General features: G+C 31.7%; 1 protein-coding gene across 2 annotated transcripts; it reads right to left on the bottom strand.

Moving 5' to 3' along the window:
• Positions 1 to 1,392: 1,392 nt before the first annotated feature.
• On the bottom strand, positions 1,393 to 26,857 carry MS3_00008561 (uncharacterized protein). Of its 2 annotated transcripts, XM_051216897.1 has the most exons (12): positions 26,640 to 26,857; positions 24,310 to 24,943; positions 22,146 to 22,513; positions 20,075 to 20,198; positions 16,690 to 16,933; positions 15,617 to 15,676; positions 14,472 to 14,848; positions 13,619 to 13,825; positions 12,045 to 12,296; positions 6,333 to 6,580; positions 4,703 to 4,820; positions 1,393 to 1,769 (listed from the first exon to the last, which is right to left on the bottom strand). In XM_051216897.1, exons 2-12 carry the CDS (start codon positions 24,907 to 24,909, stop codon positions 1,506 to 1,508), a joined length of 2,862 nt encoding a protein of 953 aa, XP_051065529.1. In that variant the 5' UTR covers positions 24,910 to 24,943; positions 26,640 to 26,857; the 3' UTR covers positions 1,393 to 1,505. The 2 variants fall into 2 exon arrangements, with proteins under 2 accessions (XP_051065529.1, XP_051065528.1); XM_051216898.1 differs by lacking the exons at positions 20,075 to 20,198; positions 22,146 to 22,513; positions 24,310 to 24,943; positions 26,640 to 26,857 and having other exon boundaries at positions 4,079 to 4,820; positions 16,690 to 17,695.
• Between the last annotated feature and the right edge of the window lie 788 nt (positions 26,858 to 27,645).

Genomic DNA, 27,645 nt, shown 5'->3' on the forward strand with positions numbered 1-27,645 from the left:
GTGCGTAGTAAATTAATTCGTTTTACTTCGAAACTCTATCAACAAAGAAAATTCTACAAGATTCTTTCAACAATCAACACAGGCTAGTGTCTAATGTATATTGGTAGCATTTTTTAAAAATAATTAAATCTTTAACAAATATATGATTTTTCTACCAATTATAAGTGAATCTTCTCAAAACCGTAAGATGAATTAAGCTTGAGTTATTGATGATATAAAAAACCAAATAGTAACGATAAAAAGTCCCTTTAAAACATAATATGAAGCATTAAATGTTAAACATTACTTGTCTACTAATTTACTGAATGACCTTTTAAGATATGTGCATGTGCATTAAGTGTCACTTCATCGTCATCATTTTGTTTTAACTTGAGGTTAATGCGTATCATTTTGTCTTTACAAATCATTTAAAATATATCATAAGGTTGTTCTATTCCATTACAACTGATTTAGACAACAATCATTACACATCAATCATTTGATTCATTATAATCAAATTGCGAAAAACTGACGAGTTAATTATACTTTATTTTAAATGTTTTGACCTTGTTATTCTCAGTTTAAAACACAAGATAAACTTAGGTTGACAACTTTTGGAACCAAAAAAGCCTTGGAGAGCTACTTCATTCTGATATGGGACTTGTAAACATCGCTGTTCTACGACCACAATATGTGAGATAGAATTCATGACAGGCATCCGATGGTATACATGTTTAGATTGAACCGGTAGTTTATTGGTTAACATTTCGTATGTGAGACTGAAGGCCCTAAGTTTGATCCCTACGTAGTGGAGGTCATTGATCTGTATTGTTAAAGAGTTCTACATTAGGATGAAACAGGTGTCAAGTGCATCCGCGTTCTCAATGGTTATCTTCTTAAGACCAGTTTATAATCCAAACCATAATAATTCCAAAATCCATATAAACCATTCTGCACCAATAATCTTGTATTCTTTCATTTGTAGATTAAGTGAATTTCTATTCAAGAACCACCGCGAAGTTCGAGTTCGTCAGTTATATTATTGTTAAAACCCTTTCTAATCATAGTAAAGTATTTTTAGTAGTCTTTCGAAATAGCTCCGTTTACTTCTTCTGATTCAATTGTAATAAATACTCTTCAGTTGTAACTAGGTTTTAAGACTTCCACGTATTGCTTCACTCGATCTCTATGACATCAAATACACTTAACTGTTCCTTTGGATGCTAAGAATTATGGGAATATAAATAACTAGCAAAAAGCTAAGTATTCTAAAGATCTCTGAACATCACATTCTTACCTACACAGAAGTCCTTTGTTACTACTGATTAATAATGTTTTCTAAGTGATTTGAAGTATACTAACACATTCACAAATTGTACATATAGTCCTGAAATGCTACTTAATAAGAGCACATAAGTAGTAAACATTTTATTTACGAAATATTTCAGAAAATAAAAATTACATGCTAATAAGTTAGTGTATTGTTATTATTATCATTTAAGGAAAAATACTTCAAGATTGTTTAGTTATAATGAATGCAAATAAATCACTATAAAGTTGACCAATACAAGTATTACAACTGATGAACTAGATAATCCACTTGCGACACCTTGACGACATCGTAATAATTCATAACGATTCGGTTTACCAGCTAACATTAATTGATATTCACGTTCCATCATTTCGCCATGAAAATACCAAGTACGATCGTTCAATGGATATTCGAAACCTTGACGGCATTCACATTTATAACTACCAGATGAGAAATAATGTCTTGGTATTAATTTGCACTAAAATATGGATAAAATAAAATGGAAGAGTATTATACACATAGTTCCCTTTATTATTTTAAAGAGAGCAAGAACAAAGGTTGGTGCGGAATAATATGAATTCATTTTATTTCGTTATGTTCTCATCAGCTGCTTACAACCTAAAATATTTGAAATTTAACGTTATTATAGGTATTGACATACTTATACATCAGAGGGCGATGAAAGATGAATATATATAGCATGATGTAGCAAAGATTTCGTTAGAGTTAATGAGGTCATAAAATTTTGTTTCGAATATATAGAGTTTGGGAGGGAAGGTTCCAGAACATTGAATTAGTGATTAGAAATTATGAAATTAAAACATTAGATTATTATTCAATGAAATAACTGAAAATAGATTAATGTTAATAAAGAGAGATATGAATTGAAATTGGTCAGTTATCAATGATGTAATTATAAAATTCAGAGAGTTGGAATGACGTAATAAATAAAAGGGGGGGGGCAATGTTACCAGGGCAAAGAAAGACTTATTACTGTTTCTTTTTGTATACAAAGATCTGGTTTTAAACGTTTGATTGCTATTGCTTCGGCAAATTTCGAAAGGTTTGAACTTGGTTGTTTGTTGATCACCTTGAAGGACTTCAGTATATCGACTTCGTGTCCTGCGTCAAGGAGATGTCTCCTTTCTGAATTTTATAATTACATCATTGATAACTGACCAATTTCAATTCATATCTCTCTTTATTAACATTAATCTATTTTCAGTTATTTCATTGAATAATAATCTAATGTTTTAATTTCATAATTTCTAATCACTAATTCAATGTTCTGGAACCTTCCCTCCCAAACTCTATATATTCGAAACAAAATTTTATGACCTCATTAACTCTAACGAAATCTTTGCTACATCATGCTATATATATTCATCTTTCATCGCCCTCTGATGTATAAGTATGTCAATACCTATAATAACGTTAAATTTCAAATATTTTAGGTTGTAAGCAGCTGATGAGAACCTAACGGAAGATTATTAGTATGGGGCTTTGTGGAGATTGTAGTATTTTAAAAGTTAAAGTCACGAGCCGTCTAGTGCTTCCAAATTTTTCATGTTGGTTTAGTTTAGATCAACTCGTGAGTTCAACTGTTAAAATGGAAGAGTCAAACGGAAATTCGATAGTGTATATTACTTAATGATCAGTGAAATAAAATAGTGATTATCCCTATATTTCTGTTTGGCATACGTTTTTAGTACGGATAAGTAACAGCATTTAATTAATTGTTCCAGAATGTTATCCAGTCATCAAATTAAGTTTATTCCATCCTGAAAGGTTGGAGCAATCAGGCATATATGTTCAAGGACAGATGATAAATGAGAGACACTGATGGATGAATGCTACTGATTTGACTTAATTATACAAAGGAGGTAGATATACACTTTTGGTTTAAAACCTGACTTGATTTTTTGAGGCCTACACATCTATATTAATGAATGGGTTTGTGTATTCAAGTTAGTCACAAAAGGTTCCTACTCATCTTAAGTTTTCCTACTGAAATTGCTGATTGAACTAGTATGCGACAAGTGTATATATCAGTATCAAACTTGAACGTCCTCTCAAGTCAACATTTTCTTGCAGTGACCCTATACAACACACTCATTAGGAAAAGAGTAAATTTTAGATTCAAATATTATAAATACTACCTAACTCCTTTAGAAAATATGGGCAGGGCATAGTTGTAACCTTTTATAACCTACTACTCTCTGTTAAAAACATTTACTGTTTAACTATATGTGTATCACACAGTAACATGAATCTTAATTTCTGGGATACGTTTAACGTTAAGTATGTTTTCAAAAACTGTATAAGCAATAAATACAAAACATTTTCGGGCGACTGTTTGCTTTCTCTATTCAATGCTTGAAAAAAATGGAATGCCTTGACTAAAAACTCAAGCTGTTATATATTAATCATTGTTGTATGTAAAATCCTAACCAAACTTAATTTTAAAAGTATGTGGTTACTGGTAAAATGCATGATGCCTATATTATATGAACATGAAGTTGCATCCATATACTTATGAAGTGTTAATTTATATCTCTAATTGATCGGACTTAGCTAGTATTCTATGCTACATACTTTATTCGTTTGTTCAACTATTTAAATGATGATATTTTGCTTTCATGGATAAATCTAATTAAAAAAAGAAACTGGTCCAAATATGTCATTAGTTTTTTTCTAAATGTAATCATTTTCCCCGCCATTTTTTTACTACACTACAAAAAAAAATTACAAACATCGGGAAAACTATACAATAAAAAGAGAATTTACCAGGATACATTTATAAATATTTATGTTGCTATGTAAAATGTTATGAACAGTATAATAATCTAAGTTATTTCTGCTTTAATCAAGTTGAAGAATTATTGTAATTTCTTTTAGTAATGAAACGGGGTTAGATTTTTTTAGTTTTATATCCATAGGTGAGCCATTTTGGTAAACTTGTTGAATAAACAATGTTTTCATTCCACTGTATGGACTAAAATAATTTGATATCAGTTTGCATCTTAAGTGATCTTTATTATGACTAGTCGAATCATGTTGATCTCTCTCTCTCTCTTTAAATATATGGTATGCACTACTTGTGTTTGTAGATATAAGTAGTATGTACCACCAGACGGGAGTGGAATGCCTGGCAGCAGAAGATTGGGAAGATAAGAATGAAGTGAAGAGAGAAGGAAAGTAAACGCCATCAGGATAACAACAGCGATCAAAAAACCGTGAAACTTGTGAGATAAAACAAAGATGTGCAAGTGATGCATGACTTGAACATTTTACTAAATCGCTGTATGATTACGTATTAAACAGTAAATTCGTCTATTCCACTGGAGTGTTTGTTCATTACATACATATATATTCTATCAAATGCATGGATAAACAAAGGGTAGAACATACATATGTGCTTCGGAAATCACATCTTGCTGTATTTTTAAAGAAATTTGGTGTATAAAACGATTGAGGGCATTGATTTATATCCAATGATGTTAGCTTTACAGAAGCAGTTACAACACCCCTGAAAATAAGAAATAAAATTTAACTATACCTAAAAATGATCAAGTTTGGTATACACTAGAAGAGAAAATTAGAACATACATTTTACCTTATTTCTAACTTATTAACTGAATGTAACCAGTATTGTAGTGTCAGTGTTTATACTATTACTAGAACTTACGATCTTTTACCCTTAATGCCAACGCATGAATCACTGAGCTATTGGGGCCAGTTAGCCATTGTTGTTTTCAATGTGCATGAATTTTACTTGTAAGAGTTTGCACTTACTCTCTGTTGATGTTTAAGACTGTAATCGGTCATTGTCTTTAAGCGAACCTTGAAAGTTAAGGTCTTCAAGATATTTTTGGCAGATAATGATTTTTATTTAATAAACAAGGAAAAAAAGCTAATAGAATATACATTGATGCCGCCAATGAATAACAAGTAAAACAACTTCATCATTACTGAGGTTGTATCAGATGTTGTCAATGTCTTCTAATTGTAACTGAAAGTTAAATAAACTGGTATTATTAAATTGTACTTAAAGATTACAGAGTCAACTATTTAACAAATCTTGCTGCTTTTTCACTACTGACAAAATATTGACACGATAATATTTTATTTAATATATGGGATAATGCTATGATGTGGTATTCCAGCCAGATTGGTTTGTAAAGCCTTTTCTAGTGAAATCCACAGGCCCTTATGGGATGGATTCCGTGTTTTCAAGCCTCACAAACCCGCCGCGTGGATGTGATGTTATGGGGAACAGCGGCCTCGCAAGTCTTTGAGCGTGTCTGGGTTTCGTACGAAAAGCAAGTACATGATTTTTAAAGTTTCCACTTACCCTGGATAGGGATAGTCTAAATGCATACTAGGTAACACACGAACTTTCATTCGAGTGTCCCTTGGTTTACACATAAGTATACCTACCGTGTGAGCAAATATACGTTACATGCACACCGGTGAAGCACAGGTTTTATCCCATGCATTTCATAGCATACATATAGGTATATTCACCCACCTGGAAGAGTAGGTGTTCATCACTTCCTTGGAAACGTATTTGCTACAACTGACTACACATTACAGGCATATCATTCAGCACGTGGCTACTGTCCCAGTTCTTTCTGACACACCGAAGCGCAGGCATATAACTAAATACTTGAACTACATTGGCCTGAAGACTTCTGAAGTTCTTATACATTCTGTACTTCGATTAAATTGAAAACCATGATTCAACATCACATATACACTGAGCAGTATCGTTTGATATTTAAACTAGTTTAAATGGATCTAAAATTATTCAAATCTGAATTGTCTTGACTTAATTAAACCTACAGCTTGAATAAAACTAGAATCATGCTATTGTGCTTTCTATTGACTGCTAATTGTTACTGAACAATGAGATCTGACGTTTTGTACTTTGAACTTTAAAAATCAACAAACTACTGTGAAAGATCTTCATTTGGAGGTTCATTCCTATATGTAAAATAAATACGAAATTCAAATTAAAAAAAGGAAAAATATAACTTACATAAATCTTAAAGCTTTTTCTTCACCGACAACACCGAAAAATGGCGTTGCATATGTAATAAGCCAATCTTTTACCAGACCATCACAATCGAAATATGGTTGTGTCCAATAACCTTCTTCATAATGTGGTACACGATAATAGATGGGAAATGTGAAATAACGTTGTAGTTGACTACCATTCACATCACTTCTTATATATGGTTTCGCTGTAATTCGCTCTAAGCTCTGACGGCTTGATGCCCATCTTGACTGAAGGACAAAATTCAAATACCATTTTTAAAAATTTAACCATATCATATAATTTCATAATGGAATGTATTATGTCTGAATATTAATATAGATAGCAACAGTAATCCAAACATTTAGCTTGTTTTGATATTTGTAGATAATATTATCCAAGACATCCATTGAAAATTTCAAGAAAATAGTAGAAAACGCTAGTACTCTAAAGTCTATCTCGTCGAACAATACAGGTCAAAACACAGTTCTTTTAATGATCCAACAGTTAATTAGATTTGATTTAAAATTAGTTGGGAGATAGATTCATTGTTATCAGAATGGGGATTTGTAGAGACTGTAGTAATGTTTCTGATAGTTAAATTTATGAATCGATCTAACCTAGACCACCATTGAAAGCTTGGAAACACTGAAAGGCAACTTCGTCCCAGTACGGGACTCCAGCAACAACGATTCCAAACGTGGAATCCAAGCTCAGGACGTTTGGACGTTGTGCAAACGCTTAACCCCTAGACCACTGAGGCGCCATCCAACGGTGTGAATGTCTAACTCCAATCAACCCATAATCTTGTGTAACCCTTCATCCATTGTCTGAAGTGGATAACTGTCTCCACCCGACACATATTAAACTCCACTGTCATCACTGTTATTATTTTCGAGTATCTTTGAAAATCATTACACCTGAAGTAATCAGAAGATCGTTTTCGAATGTTATAGTTTTATATTTTTTTAACTTAACTACTTCATGTGCTCATAATTAAATAAGTTCACATCGGTTTATTAAAATCTCTACTAGAAACCCAGAATTTCTCAAATTAATAATATCACATATAAAGCAATAATCTCTTTTTGATGGAGTTTTGTTCTCTGAGCTGAATGGTTTGGTCGTGGAGCTTTCATCATTCTTCTGAACATCATCAGCACAAACTTCAGGTAGAAGTGAAGTGTTCGAATTTCTCCACATATGGTTCACATCTTGTTCTGTAGACTTCGATGTTGTCGATCTTAAAACTGTCATTGTTTACTTCTTTGTTTTAATTGTATCTTCGATTGGTTTGATTTTTGGCAATAATCTCTCGATGACATTCACTGAAAATTGCAGTATATCACAAAACGGATTAAAGTTTATAATCCGAGTCAATAACTTAAAGATTCATTAACTGAAATAATATTTTACTCATGTTATGACGGAATGAAAAGTCAAAATTAGATTGATTTACTCATTATGATTTTTATTCAACATTAATTCCGTTTCATTCAATTTGATGGTCACTCAGTATAGTATTTGGTTGAGATCATGAATTGATTGATGTTAGACCACCGTTGGAAACCTGGAAGCATTGGACGGCCGTTTCGTCCTAGCATGGGACTCCTCAGCAGTGCGCATCCACGAATCCCGCACCCCGCGGGATTCGAACCAAGGACCTACTGGCTTCGCGCCTGAGCACTTAACCATTAGACCACTGAGCCGGTATCCAATGGTGTTAGTGTCTAACATCAACCAATCCACGAAGTTGCGCGACCACCTTCCATTGTACTGAGGTAGATACCTGTCTCTACCTGACACGGATTAGCTCCACTGGTCACGACTTCTCACTAGAACTCCGAGAATTCCCTCACGAAGCTAGTCACTAGTGAGCACATGTTAATTATCAGTATGGGGGTTGTGGAGATTGTTAAGTTTTTGGTTGAGATCATGTATAGTATTTGTTTCGTTTTCCCCTATAACATTTTATTCTGTATTATATACGATACTCTTTTATGAATTATTCTTCATGTATGTGATTTATTCTGATTATTAATCAAAAATGGATGTACAAACCAATAAATGAGTGTATTTCCGACTAGACTTGTCGTGGTTGCTCGTGCTTCTAGTTGCTTGTGGAATATATTTCTCCATTCGAACTTCGACTTCTCTCTCTAGTTAGCGGAGCTGAGATGCATTGGAACAGCAGCTAGCTTATTTATATTTGGTCACAGTGTCTTTGTTCCGTTCTTAGACTATGTGAACTCATAATCAGAAGGGATTTTGTGGATATTGTAGTAATTTCAAGGGTTGAGATCATGAGTCAATTGAAGCTAGACAAACATGGAAAACCTGGAAGCACTAGACGGCCGTCTCGTCCTACTGTGTGACTCCTCAGCAGTGCACGTACACGACCACGCCCCGCGGGATTCGAACCCAGGACCTATCAGTCTCGCGCCAGGTGCTTAACCAACTAGACCACTGAGCCGGCATCCAACAGTGTTACTGTCTAACTTCAACTGATCCACAAAATTGAGCGACACATCCACCATTGTCATCAGTGACGAAACGACCGTCCAATGCTTCCAGGTTTTCCATGGTGGTCTAGCTTCAACTGACTCATGATCTCAACTGTTGGAACTCATAATCACTTCAAACATAGTGACTTACTATTAAAACTTGAAAATCTTGAGATTTTTAAGTACAATTGTACTAAGAAACCAAAAAACGTCAATGAAACATCTTAGATTTCATCGATTTAACAATAGATGTATCGGTTTGTTACTTCCTCAGAATTATTTCAAATTCTTATCCCTTTTTTAGTCAGTATCTATTAAATTATATAATTTATTTATTTAAATTGAATTTTAATATCTATCAGAGAAAAATCAAATGAAGTTGATTAAAATAACAAAATTGTATCTATGGGTTGAATTCTATTCTCAGGAGTTTGAAAGAAAGAAAGAAAAAGTATTACATAACATGATACAAAATTGAATTAATCACAATTTGTGTTGAATTAATGCAATCAGATTTTTTTTTACAATTTTTTTATTCCTATTCAGTTAAACTGAATGTAAGTAGGTAGGTAGGTAGGTAGTTAGGTATGTATGTAAGCAGGTAGGCAGGTAGGTAGTTAGTTAGGTAGGTAGGTGGAATTCATGTTACCTATCATCATATTACCAATGATATTCATTTCTTTTACAGATGAAATAAAATGTTTTTATGTGAATTAATTATTATCTTTTCAAAGTGTACATTTAATTAGTTAACTATCAAGAAGTTCGTATGTAACGTAAAAGATAGGAATAAATCCAAGAAATTTCCTATCATTGACGGAAACTCTGCTAATGTATCATCCACATATGTAAGCAGGTATTTTATCCCAAGTAATTTAAACTAAACCAGTAGGATTCCCCATTTCGAATATTTTTGGGTAATAATGTTAGATTTTATACGCTACTTGTATACTAAACTGATTGAACTAATAAATCTAATAAAAACCAGAGAATACTGGATAATTACTTTGTTTTAAGTTTCAAACTACTCAGTAGTGCACTTGTGAAATTTGCCACTGTATAAAACTAAGGTCTATTATGTTTCTCAGGTGAAGGTGTAATACTTTATTTATTAGGTTTACTTGCAAAAACACTATAACCATCACTCAATAATATTGATCTTGATGCTTATCCTTAATGAGCACATAGTTCTTATCACTGAGATTAGAGTATTTTGAGGATTATTCTAGATAAAATCGGTTTTCATCTTTTACTAAAACTCAGTAAAGAATATAAACAAGAAGAGACTTTAAACTAGCAATAAGTGACATTCAGTGGTTCTCTATATGAGGTTAGAGTATCAAGGAAATTATCTTTAAAGTGATTTACAGTGCATTAATTTATAACACTCTATTTCAATATTTAAAGTGACATATTCAAATGCTTTACAAGCATGTAAATAGATTTGAAAAAATTTCAATACTGTGAAGAGTTCAACGTCACTTAACGGAAACTATTGCGGCACATAGTTTTAAACAGATGAAGTGATTGTTCAATGTCTCATTTATTTAATTTAATAATATGTCTGATATTTATGCTGTTCAACTACATTTTTCACTGAATTACGTCAATCTAAAGTGAAAAAAAAACACATCTTGAGTTGCCTGACAACAGTCATGTAAAGAAAAATAAAATGGCAACATATTTTTTTTACAATTAGCATATCACATGTGAACTAGTCTATAATTCTGATAATAACAGTGATATCAATTAGGTTTTTCCGTCGTTAATGAGGATATTATGTATAGTTAATTCATAAATACGGTGCAATGACAACAATATGGAGGACAACGTATTTACAGCATTTTTGACTACTAATGGTTTCGGCGCCCAGTTATCTCAAAAATCTACTTTGTCTAAGGTGAGAAAGTTTAATTCATAAAAGTATTGTATATACATATAATGTGAAGCGGCTGTTCATAGTGTCCACTAACTATTCATACACGATGGGTGTCCTCAGGTTTATTACTATTCTGAAAATTATCTGAAGACAAACATTAATACACGCATTATAAGTAGTGATAACTGAGAAATGTAATCTGTTTTTCAACAGGTAATTAATGATGATTACTAAAAACAATTATTAGAAATATATTAATTACGGAGTAACAGAAGTAGATCAAGTTATTAAAAATGAAAACAATAATATACCTAGTTTCTGTGTGTTTGTATTTAAAGAAATTATCAGTAGGCAATGTTTCATATAAACAATACTAGATAACTGCAGGCTAATGGTTCGGGAATTGAAACTGAATTAATCAGAAAATTGTATTGAGAATAATTATAACAAAACGCATTCGTCTAATTGTTAGTCAATTAAATTACCGGTATATTTTTTGGAAGATCAGAGATTACTTAGTCAAAGAAGAAGTTATAGTAGACCAAATGTCGTAGTATGTCATATTTTGTGTTCAATAGTAAAAGACCATATATATGAATTAGGTGTTGAACGATTTTTCCTCGAAGGTCGGATAAAATTAAAGCGATGAGGATCGGCTTCTTTTTCTATCAATAATTTCTAACGATAATTTAAGTAAATAAACAACCATAATATTTGTCAAAATATACAATCCTAGAAAAATGAACTGAAGTATTTACTGTCTTTCTATCTCGTTATCGTGAATATTACTGAACAGGACATATATTTCAGAAAATTGAAACTATTGGAGGTATTTTCCGGATTTTTATTATTTATATTGTAAGCTTTCAGTGGACCTATTCACCATTGTTATACATTTAACCATCGCTTGATTAATGTGAACTAATTATGTATTGTTTGTTTCGCCCTCTACGACTTATGGATTTGCTTCAAGTTGGATTTCCTATTTGGTGTGCTGTGTGTTCAGGGATCTTCAGTATATAATTGTATGCGTTTTGAGTCATGACTGAATTGAATACTATAGAGAACAAATCTACTTCTTATCATAGTCTTTTGATTGGTCACTGGGTTAGGAAGACTCTAGAACCAATATGTGTTCAGACCTTGGTTAATGTGTAAAATCTTGAAATTTGTCTCTGATCCAACTAGCAATACAGTACATGATATCGATCAAGAATTATCCAACCTTGAGAAATATGTAGCAGTGTTTTTCCCTAACATAAAACAAATCATATTTTTAAGAAATTTGACGAAGCTGTTTAAATAAAATATCTAGCTTAATAACAATCATACCTTCAATGTTCGAAACCATGGTTTTTCTGTATAGTCTCGATAGGCATTTATACTCATATCAATTGCCTCAGCTGCTTGGGTTGCCAAGAGTGGTTTATACGCATATGGAGCAAATAGATCCCATGTTGTACCATCATGATCAGTAAACATTTGATAATCAAAAAATATTCCACTTGATACAATATCAAAATTTGATAAAACATTGGCAAAAACTTCACCAAATAATTGAAAACGATTAATTGGAAAACCAGTCTACAATAAAAGATAAGAGAGTATTGTTTAACTTCAGTGATTTTTCCTGGAAAGTTTGCATTATTTGACAATGTGATAAAACCCAAGGAATCATCAACAACTATCCAAGATATCATCACCATCAGTGACATTTTAAACTTGACTAACATCTTATGTAGAAATGGATTTTAGCTAGGATATTGATAACTCTATCCTAAAGCCAGTCTTTTGCAGTGGTTTCTTTTTTCTACAATAACATAAGTCTTTTCTAGCTGCTGGACAGACGCTTTATGTATAGGTCATTTTCCTCATGGTTTATGTTATAACAAAGCGAATATTAGGAAAGTTGAAAATGTCTAAGCTATTTACCAATTTTTTTATTATTTTTAAAATCTTTATTGAATGATTGGTAAATAACCATATTGTTACGTTTTTGTATCCCGCTTAATGTGTTTTGATGGACCTACTAGCTGCTGTTTTATCTGTCACTATTACTTAATGACTACTGATTGATTATGTGCTGTCTGCTCTCACCTACCATTTATGACTCCATTATGTTCAGAGTATGGTTTCTTATTTGGTGTGCTGTGTATTCAGTAATCTTCAGTATATCATTGTATGTGTTTTGAGTCGTGAGTACAAAGTGGCTGATATGATCGGTAAACAATAACTGTTACTTAAACAGAAAGGTATTAAATTAGATTAAAGCTGGAAACCTAATAGTTGAGAGTTGAGTAGTTTAACTAATAAGTCACAGCTCGCTTCATAACATATTAGTTAAACTACAGTACATTTCGAGTACCATACAGTATTTAATAACTTCTGAACTTCATAACTCCATCCACTCCAAAATACTAGTGATGTATAATAAGTAGTATAGCTAATGAATAATAAAAATTTAATTTAGAGGTATTAAAATCAAACAAACATCTAACTAGTCAGTATAATATTGAAAAACTAACAAAGGAAAATGTTGACTTAAGGTACTTGGATCCAAGTTGGCATTTCTACTGTGATTTACTCTCAGTAACTAATGATTCAAACTCCACATTATTGTCTACAAATCTTAATCAATCATTAATAAGATGGAATATTTATTTTATTTTCCATTAAAAAAAACACATCATCAACCTAACATTCCTGTAAATTAATATGTAATCTGTAATTATTTCCAGAATATAAATTATTTATCAATAAAAGAATGCAATTAATACAGCGGGCTAATCAAAAATCTTCTAATGATAAGTGCATATGATTGGCCATGAAATGGTTTTATTTTCCAAGGAGTAGAAATATATCCAGTCGAATTACTTAATTTACTTCTTTTACAACATAAAACCTACTTTTAAACTTCCGTAAAGTTCACCAACAACATTATTTTGATAATAAGCACTTAGAAAATGTGATAAACGTAGAGCTGTTCTTCCAACCATTTCAAATTGTTTCTCAACACCATAACTAACTTCTCCTGGTAAAATTAATTGATCCGCTGTCATTAGATGACAATTTTGACTAGTCACTTTGCGTACATGTGCAATTAAACGTTGAACCTTTACAAAAGGAATTAAAATTATATATTATATATATTAGTTTTTGTAAAAATAATAAAATTTTATGGAATAAAGCAAATTAATGAAATTAAATTTATATATGTTAACCACTGGATATTAACTCCATCGTCTGAAGGTTAAGCGCTCGTTTCAAGACCTGAATATCCAGTGCTCACACTCCTTTGGAGTAGTAAATGTTTACATATGTGGAGTCTTATACTAGGACGAAACAGCAGTTCAGTGCTTATATTGATAATTTATCAAAGTTGTCTACAGTATGATCAATAAATTGCAGATGTCCCCATGTGGTTTTTAACATCATAGTCTCTCACTTATTCACATTGTTTGAATGTGAATTACACTTGAATAATTAAGGAAAATGTTTGTCAGTATTTTGTTGACGATAAAATCGAATCCATTTTTGGCATTGAGTAGAGAATTAATAATAAATTAATGATATATTTATATGATCCTAATAAGTTGGGATTTTAATCTCTGACATTTCATGGCTTAGTGTAAACTACTTCTTCGAATTACTCTGAAGTCATAAATACAGTATTAATTTATTATTATGTAAACTGTTTGTAATATATAATTGATGCTCTTTTCCTCTGAACATATTCTTATGTCAAAAAACACAGCTTACTTCAAAATACCTGTCTGCATCAAATACTGTACCAACTCCTACTGTATAAAATGGTGTATCAACATTTCGTCGTACGCGTTTGTTGATGTTATTTGACTGATCCTTACTATCTATATTACTTGGTTTATTGATAAGTATATAAGTATCATTGTCAAAAAATCCATCTTCATAAACATCTTCTGTATACGTTAAATTAAAATCGTTTTGTTCCAATGGTAGCAAATGTGAGACTGATCGATATCCAGGAACAAGACGATCTAATGGTTGGTCATCTAAATTAGTTGTTTTAAATGGTTTATCCGATATTTCATTGATTAATAGTGATTCATCTAATTTTGGTGGTGTTGGGAAGATATTCTGCTTGAATGATCCAAATGCTAGTCAGATTTGGGAAAATAAACAATTTAATATACAAATATTAATTTCCTTCTCGACACATACTGAAATTAATAAACTGGTGATGTTTGTTAGAACTATATAGAGAGGCACGTTTATTTCAATTGTGCTACATTCTGTTAGCTGGATCATTCATTATAAAGCTTTCTTTGCTAGGTTGGACAATATCATTAATGAACTAATTTTTAAAGTGTATCATTCGTGATTCTTACTTATCAGTTAAGGAGGAATTAGAACATGGATAAGACATGGTTTACTAAATCGGTCTGTTTTCGGTCTGATCAATTTGTCAGATTAATGAGGTAGAAAAGAGGTGATGTTAAAATATTTTAAAAAATATTCGGATGTGTTAATTAGTAGTTCAGTTGACTAATGTTGAGTTTATCAACGATATGGAAGAACAGGCTGAAAATCCTTACTTGGTAATTTGGTCGTAAAATAATTACCAAGACACTGTAAACGTAGGTTGAATAGGTTTAAATTTGATTTAAACAGATGAACACTGATACATGATTGACAAACGTTTCTGTATGCTGAAAACAAGCTCGTATCTTATGTACTATCGTGAGAACTTTTGACAATGTGTAATGAGTAATAAACATTTGCTACATTCGAACGATTGAGTTTGAAAATGTTTTTTTCCCTGTAATTAAAAACGTTGATTTCAGTGGTGGTTATCCATATAAAAGATTAAATTATTAGGGCACTAATTATGTGAAATCACTCAATCGAAAATAATCTCAGCTTACTTGTTAATATCATGTTCAATAAATGAACCGATGGATCTTTAAATCTATTCCATAATGTACCTAAGAAACAAAATAATGAAAGAATGAGAATTTCCTTCTTTACAGTTGATTCAGCTGAAATTAATTAAAAATATCAAAGATTTTTAATCATAACAGGACAGAGAGATTTCAGTTTTGATAAAGTTATTTTAAGTTAAAGATAATTTTCATCACTGAATTCAGTTAGATAATCATTTTTAGTGTAAGGGTCTGTGTAAATTGTTGAATTATGGATTAACCTTAGTTAGACAGTAATTAAAAACTAGAAAACATTGAATAACTGTTCTGTCTTAGTATGGGACTCTTTTAAAACCCAACAGGAATCGAACTCAAGACATTCAGGCCTCGCAATGAGTGCTTGACTGTCATCCAATAGTTTACATTTCTAACATTTGTTAATTCGTAATATCACGTGACCATCATTCATGATGATTTTTATTTCACTTCCGACATAATTGAACTCTTCTGGTTATGACTACTTATTAGAACTCAGAGACTTACCTCTTGAAGTTAGGAACTAACAATAATATGATAACTGTGGGAATTGTTAAATTTGAAGTTCGACATCATGTAGTAACTTTGGTTAGATAGCCATTGAAAATCAAGATACATTAGTGTAGTGAACGAGAACTCAAGTGGGGACAACCAAATTATTGTTTAGTGCAAAATTATAGAATTCTTTGTTAAAATGTGAAAACCATACATTAAAATCATCCGTCCATTATCTAACAATTCATTGTTCTTTCATTGCCTTTATAATTACGCTCTGTTGACACCCTCATTTGTTTCAGTTCAATCTTCTCAACCTTCTGCTTCTAGGCACTGCACTTCAGCTTGGTGTTACATACTATTTATATCTGTCGACATAAGTAGCAAACACCACATTAAGTGAAAGCTATAAGAGTTTTTAAACCTGAGGAAAGTAGTAAATACACATTTACACTTAGTCAAATTTGTCAACGAAATAAATTTTATTTTGATAACAATGTCAATACAAATAGATGTATATTGATTTAGTTCATTAATTTGCGTACTTGTTTGTTGACCTATTGAACGACGAAATCTTTCTAAATTATTTTTCATACCAGTTTCTTCAGGTATGACTTCACGCCAACCAACTGCAATACAATCAAAATTATTACGATATTCTTCTTCAGTTGCCGCTTCAATATCAACACCACGAAATGGTCCATTTTGTTCATATGGTAAACGATGTCCTGGTTGACAAACACATTGATAACCACCTCGTTTAAAACCAAAACCCGGAAGAGGTACACACTAATAAAAAATAAAATTAGGACAGATAATAATAAATGTATCAATGAACATAATTATGAAGTATATAGATTATCGATTGATTAAAAAATGAATATTCTTCTTTAGAACTTGTAATTCATATAATCCAAATGACAAATTTTCTGTTTTTTAATGATAAGAGATAATTGAAAAAATGTACATTTTGTTTTCATCAATGAGGTTATCCATAAAAACCGATCAAAACATCAATCATTATCATACTTGTAGTGTCGGTTATTATGTGAAGCCCATACACCTTATTCTGGTTTTCGGACAGGCCAATCTATTCATTCTACTTGAGTCATATTTTGACCTTGTTGATTATTCGCTTATCAATGTTGACTATTTTTATATGAGCGCATATGTGTGTGTACATTTCTTATCCCATTCATCACATGTATGTAGCCTATTTTTGTGTGACTAAAATATTGATTAACGCCTGACTAAATGGAGTTGGCTTACCCACCATCTACATTGCGCATCGATTCGCTTCTCTGCATTCTATTCGCTTCATATACAAAATGTGTATTCAATGATCCATTCTCGTTATTTGACTTATTTAATTCCGTTAGTGACTAAGGCGATTTAAGTAGATGATTATATACGAGGATAAGTGATACATACATTTCGACATCAATCATTTATACGATCTACTTGGAGTTAGAATCTCGGCCCCACTAAATACTCTTTTAAAGAATAAGTTATCATTTAAGATATTCAATTTTCAAATGAACTAGAGCAGGTAATTACATTGTTTCTTTTTCTTATTAGAAAAAAATAAATACATTACTAAGATACCATATGTTCTCTATAATAACATTTTCAAGTTAATTTTATTTCTAGAAAGTTATCAAGATTTTAAACTTATTTACTACATTATAGAATATGAATTATTCAGTCTTTATTGTAGTGAATAATACAGATTCAACAATCCTGATCCGTACCAACAAAACAAAACAAGACAAAAGAGATTTTCGGCGAAACTACAATTTATGGACAACCTTTGAGCAACACTAAAGTGACTTTGAGAATGTCCATCTACTAACTAGGACTAACTAAATGAAGGTTATAAAGCAGTGAGAGGAATTAGAATTATAATTTACAATTGATAATTAGGTTTAGGAACTAGATTTAGAGTTTTCATCACAAACAGAGATCAGTGATGATGCCAAAAATCTATTTAATTAAATGGACGGATGAATTTTTCAACAAAAACCAAGACTTGTTATCTTATATTTGATTAGTTTGTTTATAAATTATAATCTCGCTGAATCTTCATATTTCAAATCATATCCATTTTGATGAAATAATTCATTTATTCACTTAATCAGTGATATCATATTTTACAGAAAATAAAATTTACTGAATCAACTTACAGTGTACTACTACCACTACTGCTACTATTACTATTACTACTACGACTACTACTACTGTTACTACTACGACTACAACTATTACTACTTTGCATTTCTTCACAATATTCTCATCAATAAACTAATGAAACTTATCACATTTATAATCTAATTAATTAATGTATTCATAACTTTCCCATAAACACTCAGTAAAAAGAAAAAGAATAGTTTATTTAAAATTATGTAAGTTTTGATTTGATTTCGTCTTTTTTTCTTCTTCTTCTACTTCCCCCTTATTAAGGTAAATTCTTAAAATGATTTCAATTAGTAGTATTTACCAAACTTAAAAGAAAATAAAACCATTGAAAGTTGATCGGTAAAATCATAAGTTGATTTATGGATCAAGCAGAGAAAAATGATGTTTGATGAAAATCATTTTTAAAGTATCAGTGAATGGTATCAATATTTAATCTTCTAAACTCAGATATTTTAAATGAGAGGTTTTACATAAAATATGAAGAAATTAGCTTTAAATATATGTTACGTATGCTCAATTATCATCTATTAACCCAATATTCAATTTAAGAATGGATTAGAAAGAAACAAGGGACGGGTAAAGCGAAATCTGTGCATGAAATCATAGATTATTGATCTGATCCGTGTTGATAGATATAGACTACTTGGTTAAGGCTTACGAGATAATCACCATCAACGATTGAAGGCTTTAGGTTGCGTGACTCAGAGTTGAACACAATTGCTCAGATGCATCTACTCTTCATCATTCCCTAGATTGTCAATGTCAGTATTCATTCTTCTTAAAAAGTATTTTTCAAACTTTAGTCTTTCCCATTATCACTGCTCTTACTTATTTCAAATTTTTCACTCTTTATCACATTAATTTCATCTAGTCGTGCTAACGATGTATGACACCTTGATTGAGTGGCATTCAAAATAACAGGTTATTTCCTCATGGACTTCGGTTCTCTAGGTTAAAAAATTAGTAGCTTTCTGAAGTCTTTACTTAATTTCAAAGGAATCTATGAGCACGGGATAATATTATTTGGAACATCTCAACAACTGTTTGTAATTCATTAGAAAAAGTCATTTCATTTATCATTTGTATCAGAATTTAATTGTTTAAAACTTATTCAATTCTCAACAGTTCGATTATCATTAACATGTGAAAAGCATTATTCTTAGCACTACAAAACCTACTCAGTTAAACTTCTGATGTGCTAAAACCTAGACGGAAAAGGAAATTCACCATCTACGGTTTTAATTATTCCAGTCTTAAAAGTTGTTTCTTTTGTTGAGTGAAATACTTCTGGAATCCTGAAGAAAACGTTTAACTAGTGTAACTGTCCATCGAATGATACTCCATTTAGCTCAAGGATTAATGTTCATAAGCCACCTAAGGTAATTTATATAAAAGCATATGTCCTCGACGAAATTATTCTATTCACTATGGTTTAATACCGAGTTCCGATCATTCTTGACAATATCCCTGTTTTCGACGTAATTCAATAGAATTAACTGGCATATATGTAAATATTTACCTCGGTCTCCCCTAAGGTATCGGTTTCGGATAGGATACGTTTAATTATTCTAGCTTTAAAATTATATGTGAGTGAATAAACTTTGTTAATGTGTTATAGTTTCAGAATACATATTCTGCCGACATGTCATGAAACTTTTACCTAAAAATATTACACTACTTATGAGTAGTTGATATTCTTTAAAAAAATAATAAATTACAGTATATCAAACATACCAAAGTTGTTGGTTTGCATCGAGCGATTCCAGCCAAATAATGATTTGGATTTCCCAATCCTGGTGGGCAAGGATTAAAATCAATTCGGTAAAAGTCCATACTTTGTACAACAACACCAATCATTCTACAGATAACAAAAAGAGGTTAGATATTATGAAAGCACTTAAATAAGGCAAAAATAACTAGTGAAAATTGTAAACATATAATCTTAGTAAATTCTTTGTTTCTGGTTTCATCATGACTCCTCACTACGTCCCAGTTGTATCATCTGTTATAATCTTAGCAAGTAATTATAAGCTTGACTGGAATGCTATATCACTGTTTTAGTAGTTTAAATTTCAAATTCGAACACAGTTTTCTCTTTTAAGTATGACCGGTCTTTTAATTGAAGCAATCCACTAATAGCCATTAGATAAATTTATAACAAAGTAACACACTAGTTTGTGATATATTCAGATATAGCTATTCAATCTTGGAAAATGATCTCTTATCACAGTATAAAACAGTTGGTAAACAAGTATTGTGGTGTGTGATATATATGTCGACAGACTTAAGTAATATGTAACACCAATTGGAGGTAAAAAACCTGGCAACAGAAGGTTGAGATGATCGTATCAAAGAGAAAGGAAACACATAGTAATAGTTATGGCGATAAAGGAACAATCAAGTTTGAGGCAATTGATAGAGGATTTGCAAATGACGAACTGAACGTATGGTTTTAACATTTGATGAAAGTACTCCGTAATTTTGTATTAAAATACAATTACTTGTCCCCAACTGCGTTCTCTTTCACAACAGTATGACTATGATTTCATGGGATTGTTTCTTAGAAGCGATAAAAAATGATATTACTGTCAATTAATTACGGAAATACAATTAGGAATTCTCAGTAAAAGATGCTTTCACAACTTAGTTTTAATTGAAAAATAAATGATAAAATATCACGCGACAGAGTTATGCTTAATTTCATGGTCTGTGAAAATTTTGTCAAGTTTATAGATCGTTTTGTCAAGATTTGAACATCAACTGAAGAACCGATGAGGGTCATGCAATACAAAAATGTTATTTTGCCCTGATCTGTGACTTCTAAAAAGAGTTCATTGACAAGCATCTGAATAGTAACAGATCTATGTCATGTTTTACTTTGTAAGATAATTTAAAACAAAAAAATAAATTTGCATTTATACCACTTAAAAACAATAATAATAATGATAATAATGATATGTTTTATCATTATAGACCAACTCCAACTTACAACGTAAAATGTATGCTTAGTACTGACTATAAATCACTTTAATAGCTCTTATGTGTAGTGAAGATTGTCAAGTGAGTCTGGAAATAACCGGTGAAATTTATAATCTACGAAGGAAACTCGTCTTTTTCAACTGACAAGTGAGGTATAACTTCGCATTAGAAAGAAAGTTTATATTTTCGTCGATAAAACTTATAGTTAAATACTAAAGTTCTGTCACACTCATTGATGTTAATATATTAGAATTGTAGTGATTTAGGACATTAAAGATATCATTTTATTTTCTCGCTTTTTATGCCAGTTTCAATAACGCTTAAATGATACTTTTTGTTGACCTAAATCACACACGCGAACTTGTCAATTTTTAGTTACTACTATCATTTTGTTTAGTTCCAAAGACTCTGATACACTTCATACAAACTGCGATGCATCTACTGAACTAAGTGACGAAACACTACGTAGTATTTTCCTTCATCATAAGTGAACAGAACCAAGTAAGACGAAGCTGTTAATCCTGATTTCATGCAAAATGGTATTTATTCACAAGATAGGCCTGGTATTTCGAGGGAAACGATATTATCTAGTATTGAAAATGTAGACAGTATCATAAATCACTTGGTAGTAGCCAATATAATCTTGTCTAATCTATCATTTGTGTTATAAAATTGATACTGTCTGGAGTGAACAATGTTCATTTGATCACTTTGTTTAATTAAACTCGGTGTTTCAGAGTAAAAAAACATTCTGCTCACTGCTACAAAAGTAAAGCCATATATTTCAGGCCATACAAATACTAGTTTAGAGTCTCCATTTACTTACCTTGGTCCTCGCAGTCTGGTAATATTTGAGTAACGTGGCATAAAATCTGTCAGTGCTGCAACAGAACTTACAATCCATCGATTTGTTCCCCCACAATCATAATAAGGACGAGTAAATCGGACAGGTAGAAAAGTTTCTTTAACACCTGGAGCATTTGGACCATAGAATTTGGTATTCTCCAACTTTTCTATTGGATCACCGCTTATAGTTGCAAGTTGTATTTTTGTAGTGTATTGGTTTTTACTAGGTGCTGTACCACGTCTATCAGGAATAAAGTCTATACCCATTTCACGATCACGTATATATGGGTTATTTTTATACCATGATGCTGTATAATTATTATTTGGGCCAGCTCCAAGATCAGTTATCTGATGTTTAGAATATGTTAAACAATAAGACGTGGGCTGAGTTAAAAAAGTGATTAAAAATCTTAAAGACAAATGAAAGGTGATCGAAGTATGTATGAATCATATTTACTTTCTATTTGGCACAAGCAATCATATCAATTACTGACAAAACCGAAGACGATAGACTGTGGGCTACTGCTCATTCCTAGTTCATTGTGACAAAATCATTTTCAGAGACTTTGGCTGTTGAACAATAATTGGATATAGTCAGTTCATAAAATTGAGATTACATTTTAGATTTTCACATTGTTTATTGTCGTTGGTGAATAAATCTGTTTAAACCACAATACGATTTATCGCATAAATACCTTGTGTAAATTAAACTAGATTTTGATTTTATTGTGAGGTACCATAAATACCACCTGATCTATCTCAAAGAGTTTGCATTCACCAATCAATGATCCTTTCCCAATTATATACCGCAAATGATAAGTCATCAGTTTTAGTTTACCATTAACTTAATCAGCCCAAAATAAGTGCGATGTGATTATTTCGTCATTTAGATACCTTACAGTTCCAGTATTAAAACTTAACTACATAAGAATCTAACCACCTTCATATGTAATCACTCACTCATGGTCGAAAGAAATTCATTTTATTAAATGTGTTAGATAAATTAAGAACAAATGATATTGATTTCGTTACCAATGTGACCGACTGATTGACATCGTTCGACCACAAGACTTAATTGTTAGATTATCAAAGGGTTAGATAATAAGAAATAATTTTTCCCATAAATTATTTTGACTAAAGCAAAAACAACAAGCTTAGTAGAATACAATGAATCCGTTTATTTCGTGGACTATCGTTTGCTATTCCTTACGATGTAAAAACAATAGTAAAATTGTTTATAACGAATGTACATACTTCTTATCATATTTTTGAAGAGTAGTAAATAAACGATAACAATTATGAAAGAATTATGAAGCGGTAAAGTGTACGAATACTCGTATGTTACTAAGTGGAGAAGTTCCATAAGAAACATTTTACAGCATATTGAGACGCATTTCTAGAGAATGAAAAAGGATGTCAAAGACGCGTAAATACAACCACGATGTCGGAAATATTAGCAGGGTAAGATTAGTAATGCTTTACAAAGATCTAGTCATTAAAACAATTTGGTATTAAGCGTATTAAATAACATATTATGTAATCGAATGGTGGAAAATAGAAGTTACCAGGTTAATGAGAGGTTCAAAACAGCATCCCTTTGGGTAGATAGGTGGGGATTCAACCTTTTAATCATGATATTGTCGATGTAGAGCAGTGAATCTGAAGTTATGATATTAATCATTCTGAATGGTTTTAAAATATCAACACTGTATTGACTGTCAAGCAAACGACGAGCACAGACGAAAACACTAGGCTTTCTAACGTACATTTTCATGGAGTGAGCTTTGAGGTGCAAAAAAATATCCAGTTTTCTGCTTTTTTTTCAATGTAAGTGCTTTGATACGGCAACGTGAATAGGCAAGTACAGTAGGACGTCATATGAAGTGAGCATTTGTCTACGTTTTCTATCTTAATGGGCAATTTGTTTGATACAGGAAAACTAGGTTAGTGGCTGGATGTTGCATTAATAGAGATATGATTGAAAATCTTTACGCAATATTGTCAGATTCAACCTTTATATAGCTTTGTGCTATCTGGATTATAAAATCAAATGTGATGGTTGTGCCATACCTATTGATGAAATTTAAACGACTTTTGAAAATGTCAGCAGTACAACAGAGCTATTCTATTAACAATTCACTTACTTCAATTGTAGCATTAGTTGGTATTCTCAAAAAATTCATTTCATCATTCCAGTTATCTAACCGTCTGGCTAATGGTGCGAATAATGGTAAGGTCTTGTTAATATCTTTGAGTTCATACCAATTTGCATACGTTGTGTTCGTATCCATAAATACACCACTTATATTTATGACATTGGGACCTGAAGATATATCGGCTGATGAGGACAGATAATAATACATTAATGATGGTAAATACTGAGGATCTCTGGTTGGGTGATCTAGCCTCTGCAAAATATAACTATAGAAAAATGCACGGTTTAATGCTAAATTGTGTAGATGTAGCAGTTTTGAGCGATTTGTAAACCACTGCCTCATTGGAATTTCATTATATTGTGGTATCTGGCTGAGTGACGTTGGTGGTAAGCGTAAATCAGCTTCAGACATTGTTTCACAATTATTTGGATTGGCTTGATCCATTTTACGTGAAATAATATCAAAATTGTCTGGTTTAAACCAACGAAACGGACTTGAACTATCGTCACCATTGTTTTGGGCAGTGACTAGGCATTGACGTTCAATGAATAAAATTAGACAGGCAAAAATGACAAGAGAGAGATTCATTATGTTAAAATTGTGATGACTGTATCCAGCAAATCTGAAACAGAAAAGAAGACCAGATCTACAATTATTGTGAAGTTATTAAGTGATATAATTCTGAATGATGTAAAAGGTAGCTAGTAGACCTTAATTATTTGCATATTACACCGAGATTTGATAAGTACTGAAGGCACTTACACCCTTATGCTACTAGATTCCATAGGAGCAAAATAATTTCCACTAGTAAACACAAAAACCTCAACTGTTAAGAGTGATATTTCTGTCGTTGTTATTTTCATGAATAAAATAAAACACAGTGATTCCGCTGTGATTATAGTGTTTTGGTTGTGTTGTTTTTGTAAAAATGTAGTAAACAGCTTGGTAAGAAAATTGGTTAGAAGAAATTGAGCGCTATAGGTCGGTCGGCTTTTTGAAACTTACTGCCCAATTAGACTTCTAAATTTCACTAGAAATTTCGGAACATTGATTCTTTGCAAGATTTAGCATCAGAGATTAGATATGCGGACATGTCACAAAAACTACTCATAAATGGTGTTAGATGAAATGAATACCGAGAGTTTGGAATTGAACGCTCGATGGTTTGGTGCAGATATAAAGTACTAAAATGTATCTGGTTTACAGCACTCTAAGGTGTATCAAAATGAAATTGTACTGACTTGTAAATTCACCAAACGTTTTGATACTATTTTTTGCAGCTTCGAGTCAGTCGATGTAGATTTGCAAAAACAGACTATGTTGGCGCTTGATTCTTTACAGTGTTTCATTTAGATACTAATAAGAGTACACTTGAATCTCTAAGTAAGATTCTACGTGGGTTAAAAGTATACGGTAAAAGTAAGGCCCTCTCACTCCATATACATCCGAACTTTTCAAGTCAGTTGCAACAGACAGGCCTCATTTTCTCACTTTGTTATTGTTCGTTATCAACTACTTGATCATTAGTTTTTTTCACTTTATTACCCACCAATGATGAACATGGTACATAATTATTAGAGTCAAAGTAAGTTTTGAATGTTTTACTATTTGATTCAATTTATTGTCAGTTCATATTGTGAAACCATACAGCTGGTTTTGAATTTAGACTTATTCATTTATTATCGTTGTCTTGTTTACATAGTACCTTAACTTCGATTCTTAGCACTTTTTAAATAAAAAATATATGGCCATTTCATCCAAACAAAGGGATTCACGACATCAGATGTGAAGTTGAAGACTCGGAACATTACCAAATATAAGCTTTCGTCAAATAATTCAACTGATGTGGTTGTTACATAAATCATTCAAGACAATTGCTGAGAATGTACCAAACAATGTATCGATATTAAGTAAGACTTTTTCATCGACATTAAATAGAAGTGTATGTTTCCATCTCCGTAAGATAGTACAAAGCATATCTGTACTAAACTATACGTTGATACCAACTGACTGACTGATTATGCTCAGTGTTCTGTTTGAGGCTTAAATGCATAATCACAAATGACATTTTCGGAAGAAACCGAGTAGATCATATATTGTTCTTCGCTTATTCAATAGTATTTTACGCGTAAACCTCTATAGATATTATGTTGTCTCAGCATGATCATGCTGAAAAGTTATAGTACCATATACATACTCTTCAGTGTTGGTAATTATCATTGAGTCAATAATTGGTCAACTTGAAGACGATACTTCAATTAACTAAATAAAGGTTATAAAAATCCTTTCGAGGAGAAATTTGTCACAAGGACACTCACCATCTTCAAGTTATTGTGTAAATTAGTCAGATTAATGATGATGATTCAGTTTGCTATAATCTCTTAAGCATAACAGCAGAATTTTGTTTTAGAACGAAATGATTTAGAAAATTCTTGTTACAATCACTTTATCGAAAAAAGTGATAGTAAATGCAAATCTAGGAAGCGTAAATAAGTTGTTCGAAACGCCTCTGATAACAAACAAACAGGAAGTGATTCATAGAAACAAATATGGACTTTGATGTAAGTTACTATTAGTAGAAAGCCAAAGCAACTGAATATGTTGTATATCGACTATTGTTGCTCAGTGAAGTATCCTAATTATGGAACATTTATATGATTATCTATCGGAAAGATTTGGTACATTTCCTCTAGCATTTCTGTGGTACAACAGTTTACAGTTGTCCCGATATTTGAAAAGGTTATGTGGGATTCATTTATATAGGAAAAATCTTAACGTGGTGGGGGGAAAATGAAATTTCATCACCACTCACTTATATATAAGGAATCCCTAAGGTATTACTTCTTGTATCCTAACGAGGAACCTCTGATAGGACAAAGCAGGACCACATACTACGCGGTTAAACTTAGCCAATTTACTCTTCCTCATACGTATCTTAACCAATCTCCAATGAATTTTATAACGATTCTCATCTTTTTGACTTGATGTAGTAAATATCATCTCCCAAATAAGTATTTGTGTACTCCAGATTTTCTGTTTACACTGACAGACACACACCAGTGACAATTTCTCTATTTCCTCGCTTTTGCAATTATCATTGCTTAGCATAATAGACTATCCCTCCTCAACACAAAAAATAATCGCATATATATGTATTCCCATCAGGAAAATAGTGATAAATTTTCATCCTGATCCTATACTATATTTTTGAAAATATAAAAATTCATCTACTGCGGGTGCCGACAGAGTCGAAGGAAAGACAACGCATCAAAGTACCAAAGAGAGTAGATGTGTGCAAGTGTGAGAATAACAGAGAGATCACAC

This window comes from Schistosoma haematobium, chromosome 6 (genome assembly GCF_000699445.3).
Source record: "Schistosoma haematobium chromosome 6, whole genome shotgun sequence".
Lineage (NCBI taxonomy): Eukaryota > Metazoa > Platyhelminthes > Trematoda > Strigeidida > Schistosomatidae > Schistosoma > Schistosoma haematobium.

What these genes read in the sequence shown, in the direction of transcription:
- MS3_00008561 (XM_051216897.1), bottom strand. Translation starts at nt 24,909, where the DNA reads ATGAATCTCTCTCTTGTCATTTTTGCCTGTCTAATTTTATTCATTGAA. An exon ending in ACCAGACTGCGAGGACCAAG is followed by an intron (nt 20,199 to 22,145) that starts GTAAGTAAATGG and finishes TGTTATCTGTAG; the next exon opens with AATGATTGGTGTTGTTGTAC. An exon ending in AACTTTACGGAAGTTTAAAA is followed by an intron (nt 12,297 to 13,618) that starts GTAGGTTTTATG and finishes CTTTTATTGTAG; the next exon opens with ACTGGTTTTCCAATTAATCG.